Raw genomic sequence first — 14,886 nt, forward strand, 5'->3', positions numbered from 1 at the left:
GCTCTGTTCCCGCAAGGACACCGTCTCTAACTCGCTGGCTTTTAAGTTTGTAAAATTATGGCATTGGTCTGTTGTTGTATTTGCTACACGCGTTATGCTTAGAATGTCATCAAAATTAATAGGACAGTTTAGGACTGATTATGAGATGATTTAATTAGTGTGTCTGCTAAGGTCTCGGACCTGCGTTCCGGTATCCCATTGATTTCAAGGTTACTTTCACCTTGGTGCTGCTCCGTTAGATCATATCTCAAATTTTTACATAAATTCAAATACTTTTCAATGATTGTTTTAAAGATAAATAATCTGCTAATAGTTCAAATATTTATGCGTCATTAATTTTTAGTGTTTCCTTTATTGCCTCCTATTTTTATGCATAGAATCGTTGACTTTGAATTATATTGAAGAATTATATTTGAGTTGATGAGAGCAAATTCAGTAACAGCAACTTCTTTTAATAAAGACAAGATGTCAGCTTTTGTTTTTTGATTTCTGTCAATTTCAACAAACTGCGTGTTGTCTGCAGATTGGGAGTTATTAGTAGACTGTATCGGAACTTTGATGCTTACTATTACGTTTAAAACAGGCTCAATGAGGCTTTGTGATGGTGAATCAGGTCGGACCTGTTTTCGTGAGTTGTTGGTCTTTGTTACCTTACAACAGCATTCTGGCCATTTCATATAGTTTGGTAGCGCTGTGAATTGCGTTGTAGAGATATAATTATACTATCACATTAGTCGTACTTTATATACCTACTAAGACTACAGAGCACAGCAGAATATATATTGTTCCTTACTAAGAGCACTACCCTATGATTGCAAAACTGAAGTGGCAGTGGGCAGGGCACATACTTCGACGGACAAATGGCCGTTGGGGGAGGTAAATCCCTAGAATGGGGACCACGTAATGAAATACGCAGTGTTAGTAGACCCTCCCCCCATATGGTTACCGATGATCTGGTATATATTGGATCATTGTCCAGCAGTGGACGTCTTCCAGCTGATATAATGATGATAATGGTGTTGATGAAGAGCACTACGGCTTTCAGCACATCTGTTACTATCACTAACAGACATCATAAAAAAATGGGTTTTGAACCTAAGACTGCTCATCGTTATCATATTTGTTTGAGGTTAGAACGTGATCAGCTATAGGGGCAATAATTTCACTACGCAACATCCTTTACTAGAACTTACCCATAATTTTAATTTAAAAAAATATCAGTTAATAATAATTGCACATGTAACTGATTAAGTTGCCGTGAAGTGAAATTGTTGACGCTTATGATTTCACTGGTTAAATGTAGTTGATAGCGACGTGTTAAATCGGAAATTCTACTCGAGGTTTGTTCATATCATTTACTTACACTAACTCAAATGTTTGATATTATAATAATAGTAATATCTATATTTCGTGATCACTTTTATGTTACTTATTTAGATTTATTAACTGTAAAAACTCTACAAATGATTTAAGTATTCTTTAGTGTTAATTCCGCCAATATTTGTTTCAAACAATTCGACACGTGTTTCAAAATCTGGCACGAGACTGTTTTTGGCGAGACAACACGTCCTGAGGATGCTTCGTGTAGAGGCATGTTATGGATATCCGCAAAGTAATGCCTAATTCAATAAATTTTGTAAAAACTCTTCCAATTTAGTTGATAGAATATATAGCTTTCCTCATTTTGTCGCACTTAATATTCCAAAGACCTGAGAAGAACTGGCGAAATTAAACACAAAAATTGCAAAGAAGGTAATTACATAGAGTTGTTATTACACAGTTTATAATAAGCTATATTATGGTTATTGCTATTATTTTCGAATTATTCTTGCAATAAGTGATCTCGTGTACGAACTATAAAACATCGACTGTACTTAGCAGTGATGTGTTGATTATATAAGGTTAATGCGCTACTTTAATAAACATGCCTGTATTGGGCAACATTGTGAAATAACTGACAACCAAACCCCTATTTGGGAATGTTTTAGTACTAATGTACAAAAATATAATAATGAAGATTTTTGTTCAAATAATTTAAATTAAATTATTTGACAAGGGAGGACAACTCTTGCAATATCATACAAAACAGGCAACATTCACCAAATGTAACTGTTACTGCTAGAGATAATCATAATATAAAGCTCATAAATATTGTTCACCAGAACATACAATGTATCTCAAGTAAGGAATTAGAAAATGAACTGTTTTTGAGCTGCTGTAATATAGATATATTATGTATTACAGAACATTGGCGTAAAAGGCTCCAGTTTAGTTTAAGAGAACATAAAGTAGTCAGTTCGTTTTATAGAAGTAGGGATTGCCCTACTTCTACATATATTGATATGGAGGTTCCCTAATTATTATAAATAATAAATTAAAATATAAAAATAGAAGAGATATTATTAATCTCTCTATAGAACAACTAATTGAGATAGCTTCTATTGAACTAGAGCAATTTATTATTGTAAGTGTGTACCGCCCCCTCACTGCATCATATGAACAATTCCAACATAGAATGGAGGAGGTACTATCAAAATTTATCAAAACCAGCAAGTCAATTATAGTGTGTGGAGATTTTAATAGAAACTTGCTTGAACCTTCGGCCAATTGTACAAGCCTTAAAAAATTATTTCAAAGCTTTAATTTGTTCAATGTGTTTTTGGGAACCTACTAGAATCACTTCTACAACAGCAACCTGTTTAGATAATATTTTTACAAATGTTACTATTACTAGTAAATTCATAATTAATAATCCTTAATCCGACGATAGTGGGCAACTTATAAAAATAAATACAAGATTGGACAATGTCAGACCAAAAAAGGTGACGATTATACCAGTTACGGGTAGCCGTCTTGAGAGGTTTAGAAATAATTTGGTAAATACGATACCATTTTTACACTGTGGTGAAACTGCCAATTTTCACTATAACTTAGTCTTCAATTCCTTTTGTGAAGAATTTGACAGCATTTTAACTCCAGTAACGGTAACAGGAAACAACAAACATTGTTTTAATGAGTGGGCAACAATGGGTATCCACAAAAGTCGTAAACGCATAAATGACCTTTTTTATGAGAAACATTACAATAATAGTGAAGAATTAAAAATTTATGTAAAATACTCCAAGCTCTTCAAAGTAGTTTGTCATAAAGCGAAAACACGTTTCATTGCAGATAAAATTAAAAACAGTAATAATAAAGTAAAAGCGACTTGGAGTGTAATTAACAATGAAACTGGTAGATCGAATTGCCGTAATACTTCTCCGAAATCCCGATTATCACGACCAAAGACCTTAATCTTCACCAAAAGCAGCACATGATATGCTTATTACACGTACCAGTATCTTCCACTAATTTGAAATTTAAGTATGTTACAGGTAGCGATATAATAAAAATCTTCAAATACCTAAAAAATACAAAAGACCTATGGGGCCATTCAACTAATATTGTAAAATACATACTTAGAAAGAGTCACATGGTGCATTGGGCACTTTTTGTGATTTGTCCAAAGCATTTGACTGCGTCCACCATGAAACTTTACTCCTAAAACTAAAGCATTATGGAGTGAAAAATAGAGCCCTAAATCTGTTAAATCATATTGAAGCGAAGGAGTTCAGATAGTCGATGTAAATTGCAAACGATCTTAGGGTAAATCTGTGGGAATAGGTGTTCCACAGAGTTCTATTCTCGGTCCTTTCTTGTTTCTTATATTAACGATCTACCGTTTGTGGTAGATGATAGCAATGAGATTGTATTATTTGCTGATGACACCTCACTTATTTTTAAAGTGAAGCGACGTGCAGATATTTATGACGATGAAAACAATGCACTCTCAAAGATAGTGCGTTGGTTTGAGACGAATAATCTTAAATATATAAAAATCTCACTTAAACAGTGAAAAAACAAAGTGCTTACGGTTCACATCAAACACAGCTGAAGTACAAACCAACGTACTTATAAATGACCAGATATTGGAACTTGTAGACACTACGGTCTTCTTGAGTATCGCGTTAGATAAAAAGCTTCAGTGGGGTCCACATATTGCCCATCTAGCAGATAGACTCAGCTCTGCGGCATATGCCGTTAGAAAGATTAGAGAGTACACGAATGTTGCAACCGCTAGATTAGTGTACTTCAGTTAATTACACAGCATCATGACGTACGGTATTTTACTATGGGGTCATGCTGCTGACATTTATATAGTGTTTGCTCTGCAAAAAAGAGCTGTTCGTGCTATATATCAGCTTGGTTAAAGACAGTCTCTCAAAGAAAAATTTAAAGAAATAAATATTATGACTGTTCATTGTCAGTACATTTATGAAAATTTAATATACGTTCACAAAAATCGTCACCTTTTTGCTCTTAATAATGATTTTCATTATAATAACGCTAGAAATAAGGGATTGCTTGTAACTAATTCTAGTAGGCTTCATAGGATACATAATAGCTTTAAGGGTACATGTATACACTTCTATAATAAAGTCCCAGCAACTGTTCAGGCATTATCTATAAATAAATTTAAATGTTTTATAAAAAAAATGGCTCTGTACTAAATTACTCCACAGCTGAATATCTAAGTGATCGGACAGCCTGGGACTAGATTGCGATTATTTTATAGCGATAGAAATGACTTTTCAATATTGTATATTTTTATTTATTGAAAAGAGTGCAAAAAAAGAATGCTGGGAGAATTTCTTTCGCCGCTTCTTCTCTCTCAGAGCTCTATTTGTTTCCGAAGCGGTAGTAGTACCTATCTAGTATGTTAGAAATGACATCGAAAAATAATTCTAAAGAAATCAATTTTGAGAAAATAAATGTCTTTTATGCTTTTTTATGCCTAATGTTAAATTTATCAGGGACTACATCACGCCTTCCCCTCGATGAATATTATGATAATTTAAAGGAGACGGGGATTTTTGGCGGAAAATCCCTTAACGAGAAAAACAACTTTTCTGAATTGGTGACAACCCTTTTTGATCTGACGACGTGATATTTTTGATGTGATGTTGTAAATGAGCTTCTATGTGTTGTAGAATTTAATACTTTAATATTGTTATGGGGCAGTGCGGCCGATATTAATATTATCTTTGTGCTGCAGAAGAGGGCTATTCGCGCGATTTATAACCTAGGTCCTAAAGAATCATTAAGAGAAAAATTTAAAGAAATAAATATTTTGACTGTTGCTTCTCAATACATTTTTGATAATGTTTTGTATGTTCATAAGCACATTGAGGAATTTTCTAGAAACTGTGACATTCATAATGTTAACACGAGGAACAAACATAAACTTGTTATGCCTACTACTCGGTTGGGTCGAGTTAGTAAGTCTTTTGATGGGCGATGTATATGCTTCTACAATATGATCCCAGAAAATGTACAAACAAATGTGTTACGAAATTTAAAAGAATTGTTGAAAAACGTTTGTGTGGGAAAGGTTATTATAGCATAAACGATTTTCTTAATGACACCACGGACTGGGAATAAAGTGAACACCCTCAGGCTCTTTAATCATAAATGTTTATTGTACGATATTACATTGTAATCCATATTTTATATTAAAAAAAAGCCAGCTGAGTTTCTTGCGCCCATTATTCTCAGGTCTCAGGCAGCCTCTTTTGATGGGTGGTAGATTTTGACGTTCAATAAGTGATTTTAAATCCTATTTTGAATAAAAAAAATTGAATTTGAATTTTGAATTTGAATTATAAGTTGCTACGCTCATTCTCGTGTATACTTATAAAATTTGTCTGGATATGGCAAAGCAGAGCCACTTTGGATAACATTATTCTGAATTTTGTACGTGGCATGGTCGCCGCTCCCCTCGCCGCCCTGCGCTAACCTAAAGCTGTGGCGACAAAGTCGGCCAAAAGAGATGCCCTACGACTGTTGTTGCGTAGTATCTGCGGCCTTCATGGCCCACTTTCTATGTGGCTGGAAAAGCCTTTAGGGCTGGCAGCACAGAGGAGGTTTTTAATCGGTAGGGGGTGTTTACACCCGAGCCCGAAGTATAGGCCCCGTTTCGGGGTCTTCAATACGTAAATGTATTTGTGTCCTTCGAAAAAAATAATAAGAATATAATTCAAATTAAAAAAGAAAATGAAAGAAAACTTTAATAGTAAGGGGAGGTAGTGTGAACTAGTTATCTATAGCGTAATTTAAGTAGGCTTCGTAGCTTAGGGAGGTAATGTCGGGGCAAGAATTTACAAGTTCGTGAAATAAGTAACACTTATTGTTTGTAAGAAGGGATTTCAGCAATATAATGTTTTATAAATTGGGACATAAAATGGGATAGGATTACAGAGCTGTTGGTTAGAAAAACATAAATTAATTTGGCAAAGTGAAATGGGATTTTCTATTTCATCATAAACTCTTTTAACAAAAAAACAACCAACATTAATATTTCCAGAACAATATGCACTAAAAAGTAAAGAAAATAATTGCGAATTCTTCTACAACTTAATAATCAACATATTTTTAGAGTTCTAAGTATAATCGTGCTATATTATATTGTCGTCATAATTTGAATGACTTTTAGGTAGTCTAATATTACTACTAATCTACTCAGAAGAACTCTAAAAATAAATTAATTATTAAGTTGTAGAAAAATACCTATTATTTATGCATTTTAGCGCATATTGTTTTTGAATAGATTTTTTTGAAGATTGTTGTTTTTTGTTATTTTTTTTAAAAGCAATAAAGTTTTTTAAGAATCACTTAATAGATTCAATTGTATCAATATTGTAAAAAAAACAATTTTATCGATATTTGATAAAGCTATAAGCCACACACTAGTTTTTTCTTTCATTTGTTGTTATCAGGTAGGTACTGAGTTAGTACATATGATGTGTTATTTTCCACTTGTGTGAACTGCTTTTTATAAACTTGATATTAAAATTTAGAAATTCATTTGAAAAATAGTTTTAAAACTGAACTAATTACCTTTACGGTTTGGTGCTCGTTTTAATCTACTAGGTAAGTTTTATTCAGAATTTGATATATTTTAATATAAGTACTTAATCAATTCAAATTTTTGTATGCCAAAACAATATGTACTTATATTAGTACAAATTCAAATTCAAATATTTTTATTCAAAATAGGATGTGACATCACTTATTGAAAGTCAAAAACTACCACCCACTCCAAAATGAATGCCTCAGACCTGAGAAGAATGGGCGCAACAAACTCAGCGGGTTTTTTTTTCATCGAATAAATATGTTTACAAAGTAATATTGTACAATTAAACTTATTATTTAATAGCCTGAGGGCGGTCACTCTATTCCCAATCTGTGGTATCATTAAGAAAGTCATTTATGTTACAGTAACCTTTACCACACAAACGTTTTTTAACAATTCTTTTGAATAACGTAATACTTTTGTTTTGAACATTTTCTGGGATCTTGTTGTAAAAGCATATACATCGCCCCACAAAAGACTTACTTACACTTACACAAAAGACAGACATAAGTTTATGTCTGTTCCTGGTGTTAATATTATGGTTATGACAGTTTCTGGCAAATCCATTTATGTGCCTGTGAACATATATAACATTATCAAGAATATATTTGTACACTTTTAGCTTATGATATTATATTTATACCGGAGAATAAATTCGTGTGGCGGATCCTTTACCGTATTAATTTACAGTGTATTGATGTATCTACTGTTCAGTACTTGAACATAAATAAAAGATTTGTGAACTTAAATGTATATATTAAAAACTCTGACACATTATTGAATATAATATTATGTGCAATAACTAGTATGGCGAGCTTGAAGGTTTGATACGGAATGAACGAATGCTCGCACTTCGAGAGCCGAAGAACTGGTTCCGCGACACATGGATCGTATCATTTCGTAGAGTGACCCGTACGCTCGTTTGTCCTCCTATTCCATAAAAAAAAAGTGAACTATAAAATATGAATCACAGGCGGTAACATCTACTGTACTGAATACATTTGTTAATATTTTTTTAAATCAAGTAAATCTACTTGATTTAAAATTTTTACTTAAGTGAGTTTTTTGAGTATTTTTTGCTATATTTTGAATTAAATAATTTAAAAAATTATTGAGTTTACATAAATATTGATTTACAAGATTGGAATTGGGCTTTATGCCACTTCTTGTCAATAAGGCTATCCGATATGTTTGTAAATAGTAAAATGAATTTTGATATTCGTTCATTCAAGTGTCATATCTTAGATTAAGGATTATACACTAAGTAAGAACAATAGCTTTTTTATTACGGCAATAATTAGTTGCTTGTGTGCGTGGAATCTTGACACTCAATGGCATCTATCAAATTTTGTAACATACGCTTCGTGTTATTTTACATTGAATTTATAAAATACAATGTAGTTACTGTTGATATTATGTGGTCCCAGTGTATTTCTTATTTCTTGTAGTATTATTTTTACAAAATATTACTTCACAACCCGGCACTTTCGATTCAATTATTAGCAAAGCTTAAAAGAACACGTGTAACGTCGACGTGACTCATCGTTCGGGACTGGCTTGAGTACGTCCACTTGGGCGTACTTTGCGATACACCTTTGGTATCTAGTTGGAGCGCAGCGGAGACAAATCATTAATCTGACACATAAATAATACTGACACACTCTTACATAAATTATCTTGCCTTAAACTAGGCATATGTACTATGGGTGCAAGACAACTATATATTTAATACAATATACTTACTTAAACATACATAAATACTCGTACATATAAACATCCATGACTCGGAAACAACAATCCATATTCATCATATAAATAATTCGAACCCGGGACCTCTAGTTCAGTAGTCAGGGTCACTAACCACTGGGCTATATGGGTCGTGATCTTAATCTAAGTGTCATATTTAGATCTTTTTGAATAAATGAGCTTTGATTCGATTTGACATATTGATATTAGCACTAATAATTATATTCTAGGGTTATTATCAGTAAGCGCTTAATATGACGTATCTTGTTAACGTCATCTCTACATTCATGTTAGTAGTGAGTTTTACGATCTTTGCGAACGGGGAGGTATACACATCCACACACGAGATGGAGTATTTGTTGGAAACTCAACAGAGAGTCGTAGAAGAGTTAGATGACTATATTATTAAAGAAGAACAAAGACTGAACACTTTGAAACGGTGAGTCAACAGATTTTATTACCCAGGTGATCACCCTAATAATGAAATAGAAATATCTTTATACATTAATTTACCAGTGGGAGGAGTGCACAGGAAGCCGGCTAGATTATGGGTACCAAAATGGCGTCTATTTCTGCCGTGAAGCAGTAATGTGTAGGCATTGCTGTGTTTCGGTCTGAAGGGCGCCGTAGCTAGTGATATTACTGGGCAAATGAGAGTTAACATCTTATGTCTCAAGGTTACGAGCGCAGTTGTATGCCGCTCAGAATTTTTGGCTTTTTCAAGAATCCTGAGCGGCACTTCATGTTATGAGCAGGGCGTATCAATTACTGAACGTCCTGTTCGCCTCGTCCCTCACTGTCATAAAAAAATGAACAATTTGTACGCTTATGAAAGTCAAGTTTGATACCATCGGTTCAAGAGGCTACCTGGCGAGGCTTTGTTCTGAGAAGAACCGGCTAGAAACTCACCAAGTTTATTCCTCCCTTTACAGTTTTCTCAGTATCCATCCATTTTTATCGTCTATATATTCCTGAACTTAATAATACGCATTCTTTTTTAAAATTTCCTTAATGTGAGGCTTAAATTTAATATCCTAGTAGCTGACTGGTAATTATATCAAAGGATTGTCAGTAGCCTACTAACTCTGGCATAGTCTCCCAGTGCTTCTACTTCTAAATAATGGTCTTCTACCGCATTTATCACGGGGAGTGTTTCGAAGAGCTGTTCAACCTGATTCCTGCCGCCGAATTCCACCTTCGCACGACACGCCACAAGTTAGGATATCATCCCCACCATCTGGATGTGTGGCGGTCCTCCACAGTGCGGTTTTCTAGGAGCTTTCTTCCACGTACTACAAAGCTGTGGAATGAGCTTTCTAGTGCGGTGTTTCACGGACGATACGACATGGGTACTTTCAAAAAAAGCGCGTACACCTTCCTTAAAGGCCGGCAACGCTCTTGTGATTCCTCTGGTGTTGCAAGAGAATGTGGGCGGCGGTGATCACTTAACACCAGGTGACCCGTACGCTCGTTTGTCCTCCTATTCCATAAAAAAAAGGCCTCATCCCTAAGATATCCACAATGACCGGTCCCACGCTACCCTCATCCAACGTATCCCGGCGATCTTAACCAGATCATCGGTCCATCTTGTGGGGGGCCTACCAACACTGCGTTTTCCGGTACGTGGTTACTATTCGAAGACTTTACTGTGCCAACATCCATCTGTCTGTCGAACTATGTGCCCTGCGCAATGCCACTTTAGTTTCGCCATCATTTGGGGCATACGTATATGGGGCTTCTCCTACGGATCTTCTCATTCCTGATTCGATATCGCAGGGAAACTCCGAGCATAGCACACTCCATTGCCTATGAGCAACCATGAGCTTTCTCGGCAAGCCCAAAGCGACCACGTCTGCATACCGTAAGTCATCACTGGCAACACACACTGTTTGAAAACCTTCTTGTGGTATTTGAGACGAGAAGATTTTACTAAAACCAAAACATAACGAATAAGATAAGAAACATATTTGGAAGGTTAGGCCCTTAAACTTTTTCAGGTATTTGGACATATTCAAGAGAGAACAGAAGAAGGCAATGAAAGATCCAGTCAACTACGTCAGTAACCCGATAAACGCGTTCACTCTAATCAAGAGGCTCATATACGATCTGAAAGAGATCGAAAATAATATTAAAATTGGGACAGGTATCTTATTCGTTGAATAATCAATTGCTTAATTTAATTATATTTATAATTTTAGTTGAACTAATGCTAAATTGAATACGATAAGTCTGATTAAAGATTAAATTAAATTAAATTTGAATGAGGGCATTAATGAAGTTTAGTTTTTTTTTATATAAGAGGGGGTAAACGGGCAAGATGCTTAAGCGCAAGCCCTGACTGGTCCGTGTGCCCCCCTTCCTGTTTCCTTCTTCCGCACCCTGCGATCAAATCGATCTTCTGTTCAAATAGCTTACCCTGGAGCGTCATTAATGTCTCACCTTTCCAACTGTTAGGTTGTTTTTTTGTAATGTTTTAAAACAACAGTTGTTCTAAGTCTCGGGACAGAACATAAACAGCCACAAAAACTTATATTAGATGAAGTATTTTAAAATTGAAATTATTTAACTTGAGAAAAGCTCTGGTTCTTACTTCAATTTTACGTATATTAGTATGCTAATGTAAGGAAATACTATCTATACATATAAATAAAATTGGAGTGTCTGTTTGTAATATTTAAATAAATAGTCTGTTTGTTTGGCTGAACCGATTTTGACGGGACTTTTATTGGCAGGTAGCTGATGTAATAAGGAGTAACTTAGACTACGTTTATTTTGGAAAAAAATTTTTATTTTAGAAAAATAAAGTAATGTTGCAGTGTCCAAGAAACGGTCTAACTCTAAAAATAATTTATATGGCAAAACAACGATTGCCGGGTCAGCTAGTTTATTTATGAAATGTTTTATTGGTTATAAAATATATATTATTCCCAGTTACAATTCATGAATATGTACATTAGAATTTAGAGTGAGAGAGGAGGAGCATGCCTACCGTTGTTGTACCGGTGAGAGAAAGGGAAGTCAGGCAGACTGGCGCCGTAACGCGTTACGTTACGAAGCGGTTTCCCTATAAGAAGTTATAAATTCAAAACTTTATTCCAATAATGTTATTTACATGGAATACTTAGTTCAGTAAATGAATGTATGTTTACAGATTACTTAAGCAACATAACATTAACTCATCATGACGCGATATATCCAACGCAAGAAGATCTGAGGGGCGCCGCAGTCGCTCTAAGCCGGCTGCAACAAACATACGAGCTGGAAACAGATGATCTAGCTGAGGGCAAGTTGAAGGGAGTAACGTACAGGTATTTATGAACTGTTACAATTTTTACTTCAGTGTTTTATGCTTTCACTACACATAGGGCTATATTTAATCTTAACACCATGGCAGCGCAACCAGTCGCCGTTACCAACACAATATGTACAACTCTTTAGACTTATTAAACTGAAAAACAAAATTTTATGAACGATACTGGACTCCAACCCCCTCTTTCCAACTGAGCTAACCGTTCGAGAGACGTATCGTCATAAAATCTTGTATGCTTTGTTCAACTCTCAGGTTGTGACTTCATCTACAGGACCTACTTTACGTTTAAAGATATTTATTTCTCTTTAAAAACATAATATTGTCACTTACATGACAACATAAAAATATGATGTAATAATTTATCCGCCGTTCTTTAGATGTTCAGTACATACATATTACACATTATAGTACTTATTCTTCTTCACAAAATTTAAGATTACACACTTTTACAGGGCACTGTCACATAACAAACAATTTCAGACATGTGTTTTATAAAAACTTTAAAACAATATAGTCTGATAGCTCACGTTTAAATGTTTTTAGTGACCTAATCTTTTTGAGAGATGAAGGTAGACTATTAAAAAGTTGTGCGCCCTCGTAAATAAACATACGCTTGCCGTAATTTGTTCTTGTCTTAGGTTAGCTGGCTCGTCTCGTGCTGCGTTTAGACGCATGTTTAGTTTGGGTGAGTAAGATTGATGTATGGATGGAATTATGTAGAATTTTTTGTATCAGTATACATGTATGGTATGTGTAAAGTTGTTTTATGTTCATGAGGTTAGTTTGTTTGTATATTTTAGAAGTAGGTGTTAAATAAGCGAAATGGAATAACATTTTTATGAGTCTATTTTGTATTGTTTGCAATTCAGCTAACTTGGTTTTTTGAGCACTGCCCCATATTTCAATTAGATATGTAAGGTGTGATTTAACTAATGAATTATAGATAAGTATTCTAACTTTGCGGGGTATCGAACGAACTATGCCACGAAGTGAACCCAGCAGAGAAGAGAGTTTCTTTTTAACATATTCAATAATTCTACTCTATAGTTGATAACCTGCTCAACCCCAATATTTGCATATTAGGAAATTGACTTGAGATGTCGCTCTTGCAACTCTTAACAATGTGTTATGTGTTATTAATCCCAGAAGTGAGGGCTATAACTTTAAAACATAACAAATCGTTTAAACTCTATAGACAGTTACTCACCTGGTGTTGCGATGGTTGCGCAACCAAACGGACGGACGGACGTGACCACAGTAGCGGCGGCCATTGTGTGCACGCGTCCGCGCTGGTCACGCCACCACTAATTACTATAGTCGCCAGTGACGCTCCAACCTCATTGCATGCAACACGTGTGCACTGTTGTGTTTTGTTTTTAAATTGCGTTTCTTAATTGTATACGATGGATAATTCGATACAGGGGGCCTACTCCTAAAATCGATATTCGATAAATCGTGGCATTAGTCGTGTCAAATCCTACTCTTAGTTACATCGTAATCAATGTCGAAACAATGATGGAACGAACGAAACATTATTCGATATTATCGGTTCTAACCTTATTCTTAGTTGAAAATGTCAGAGACGAATATTCGAATTTCACAAATAATCAAACGTCACTTTTACGATAATCTCAACGACACCTTCTAGGCTGTCGATGCTATTATCGTTTCAAGTTGTATAGATTTATTTGCCATACAATATACATAATTAATAAACATTAATGAAATAATTATATGTGATTTACTATTCAACAGGATTTTTTTACTACTAAGTCATTTAAGTCATTTTGTTGATCGTTTATGCGTAGAAATAATGCAAATGGCCGCCTGAGAAATAGGAAGTCGACGAGAAGGGTTGAGTTACTTTTTTTTACATTTTATTATCCGCAAGTTTTGTATTATTTATTCAATTTTAAATGGTCATATTATATTCATTACATATTTTTTTAACATTTACATTATGTGTAAATGATACCAAATTGGTGGTGCAGAGTCTGGCATGGTCATTAGCGCCTAAACTATGTTTTGACTTTTGACACAAACAGCGACATAGCACAGATAATGTTTAGGTTTGAACATTTTTCATTCACACTATCATCGTTAAAAAATCAAAATATTAGTCTATGGTAACGATAAACGATAAGGAATTCGAACATTTGTTAGAGTAGGATAGTTGCGATGTATTCGGAGTATTATCGTATCGTTCCGAATGTATCGTTGTCGATTTTGCGAGTAGACCTCCAGAAAGGTTTATCATCGAAATTAAAAGAATTCCACCAATTTATGATAATTCCTCACCAGATTATTCCGATAAAGATTTAAAAATAAATTGCTAAGGCTAAATAAGGATGAACCCACTACTGTTTATTTTTTCTATTGTACTTTTTTCCTATAAACACACAAGAAGCGCCACCACTTCGAGGTACATTTGTGACCCCGTCTCAGTGTGGTGTGGCGACTTTGGTGTCTGTATAGTGTCGACTGGTTGCAACGGCCATGGTGAGGTGGGACTCAGAATTACGGATATCACCATAATAACGGTTTGTGACCTTTCTGTGAGCAACCTATATTTCAGCACTATTGGAAACGCTATTATGGCGTTTTATGGGTTAACGATTATATTTTAAAGGTCATAATATAGGCTGTAGACTTGTAATAAGCTCCCGAAATTTTCAACATTTTAAACCGTATTCTTTTACTTTTATTTATGTATGTTTATATGAATTTATGTATGTTTAAGTCAGTGTATTGTATTAAATATAGGCTATATATATGCTTAACTTGGGGCAAGATAATTTGTGTAAAAAGTGTGTCAATATTATTATCTATCAATAATACAGAAAAATAAATCGCAGTTTATTATTTATACTAGTTTTAT

General features: G+C 34.5%; 1 protein-coding gene across 7 annotated transcripts in view; it reads left to right on the plus strand.

The window, feature by feature from the left end:
- LOC126965388 (prolyl 4-hydroxylase subunit alpha-1-like) overlaps positions 1-14,886 on the plus strand; it is a 213,086-nt gene that overhangs the window by 186,543 nt on the left and 11,657 nt on the right. Inside the window, exons 1-4 of one of the 7 annotated variants that reach the window (XM_050808977.1) lie at positions 1,279-1,340; positions 8,929-9,137; positions 10,696-10,841; positions 11,850-12,006. The exons of 5 other annotated variants lie outside the window; for them this stretch is intronic. In XM_050808977.1, coding sequence (XP_050664934.1) covers positions 8,953-9,137; positions 10,696-10,841; positions 11,850-12,006 — 488 coding nt within the window. In that variant the 5' untranslated portion in view covers positions 1,279-1,340; positions 8,929-8,952. Of the gene's footprint in view, positions 1-1,278; positions 1,341-6,820; positions 6,970-8,928; positions 9,138-10,695; positions 10,842-11,849; positions 12,007-14,886 lie in introns of those variants that run through there. One more of the 7 variants, XM_050808976.1, reaches the window with a different exon arrangement.

The sequence above is a fragment of the Leptidea sinapis genome, chromosome 7 (genome assembly GCF_905404315.1).
Source record: "Leptidea sinapis chromosome 7, ilLepSina1.1, whole genome shotgun sequence".
Taxonomy (NCBI): domain Eukaryota; kingdom Metazoa; phylum Arthropoda; class Insecta; order Lepidoptera; family Pieridae; genus Leptidea; species Leptidea sinapis.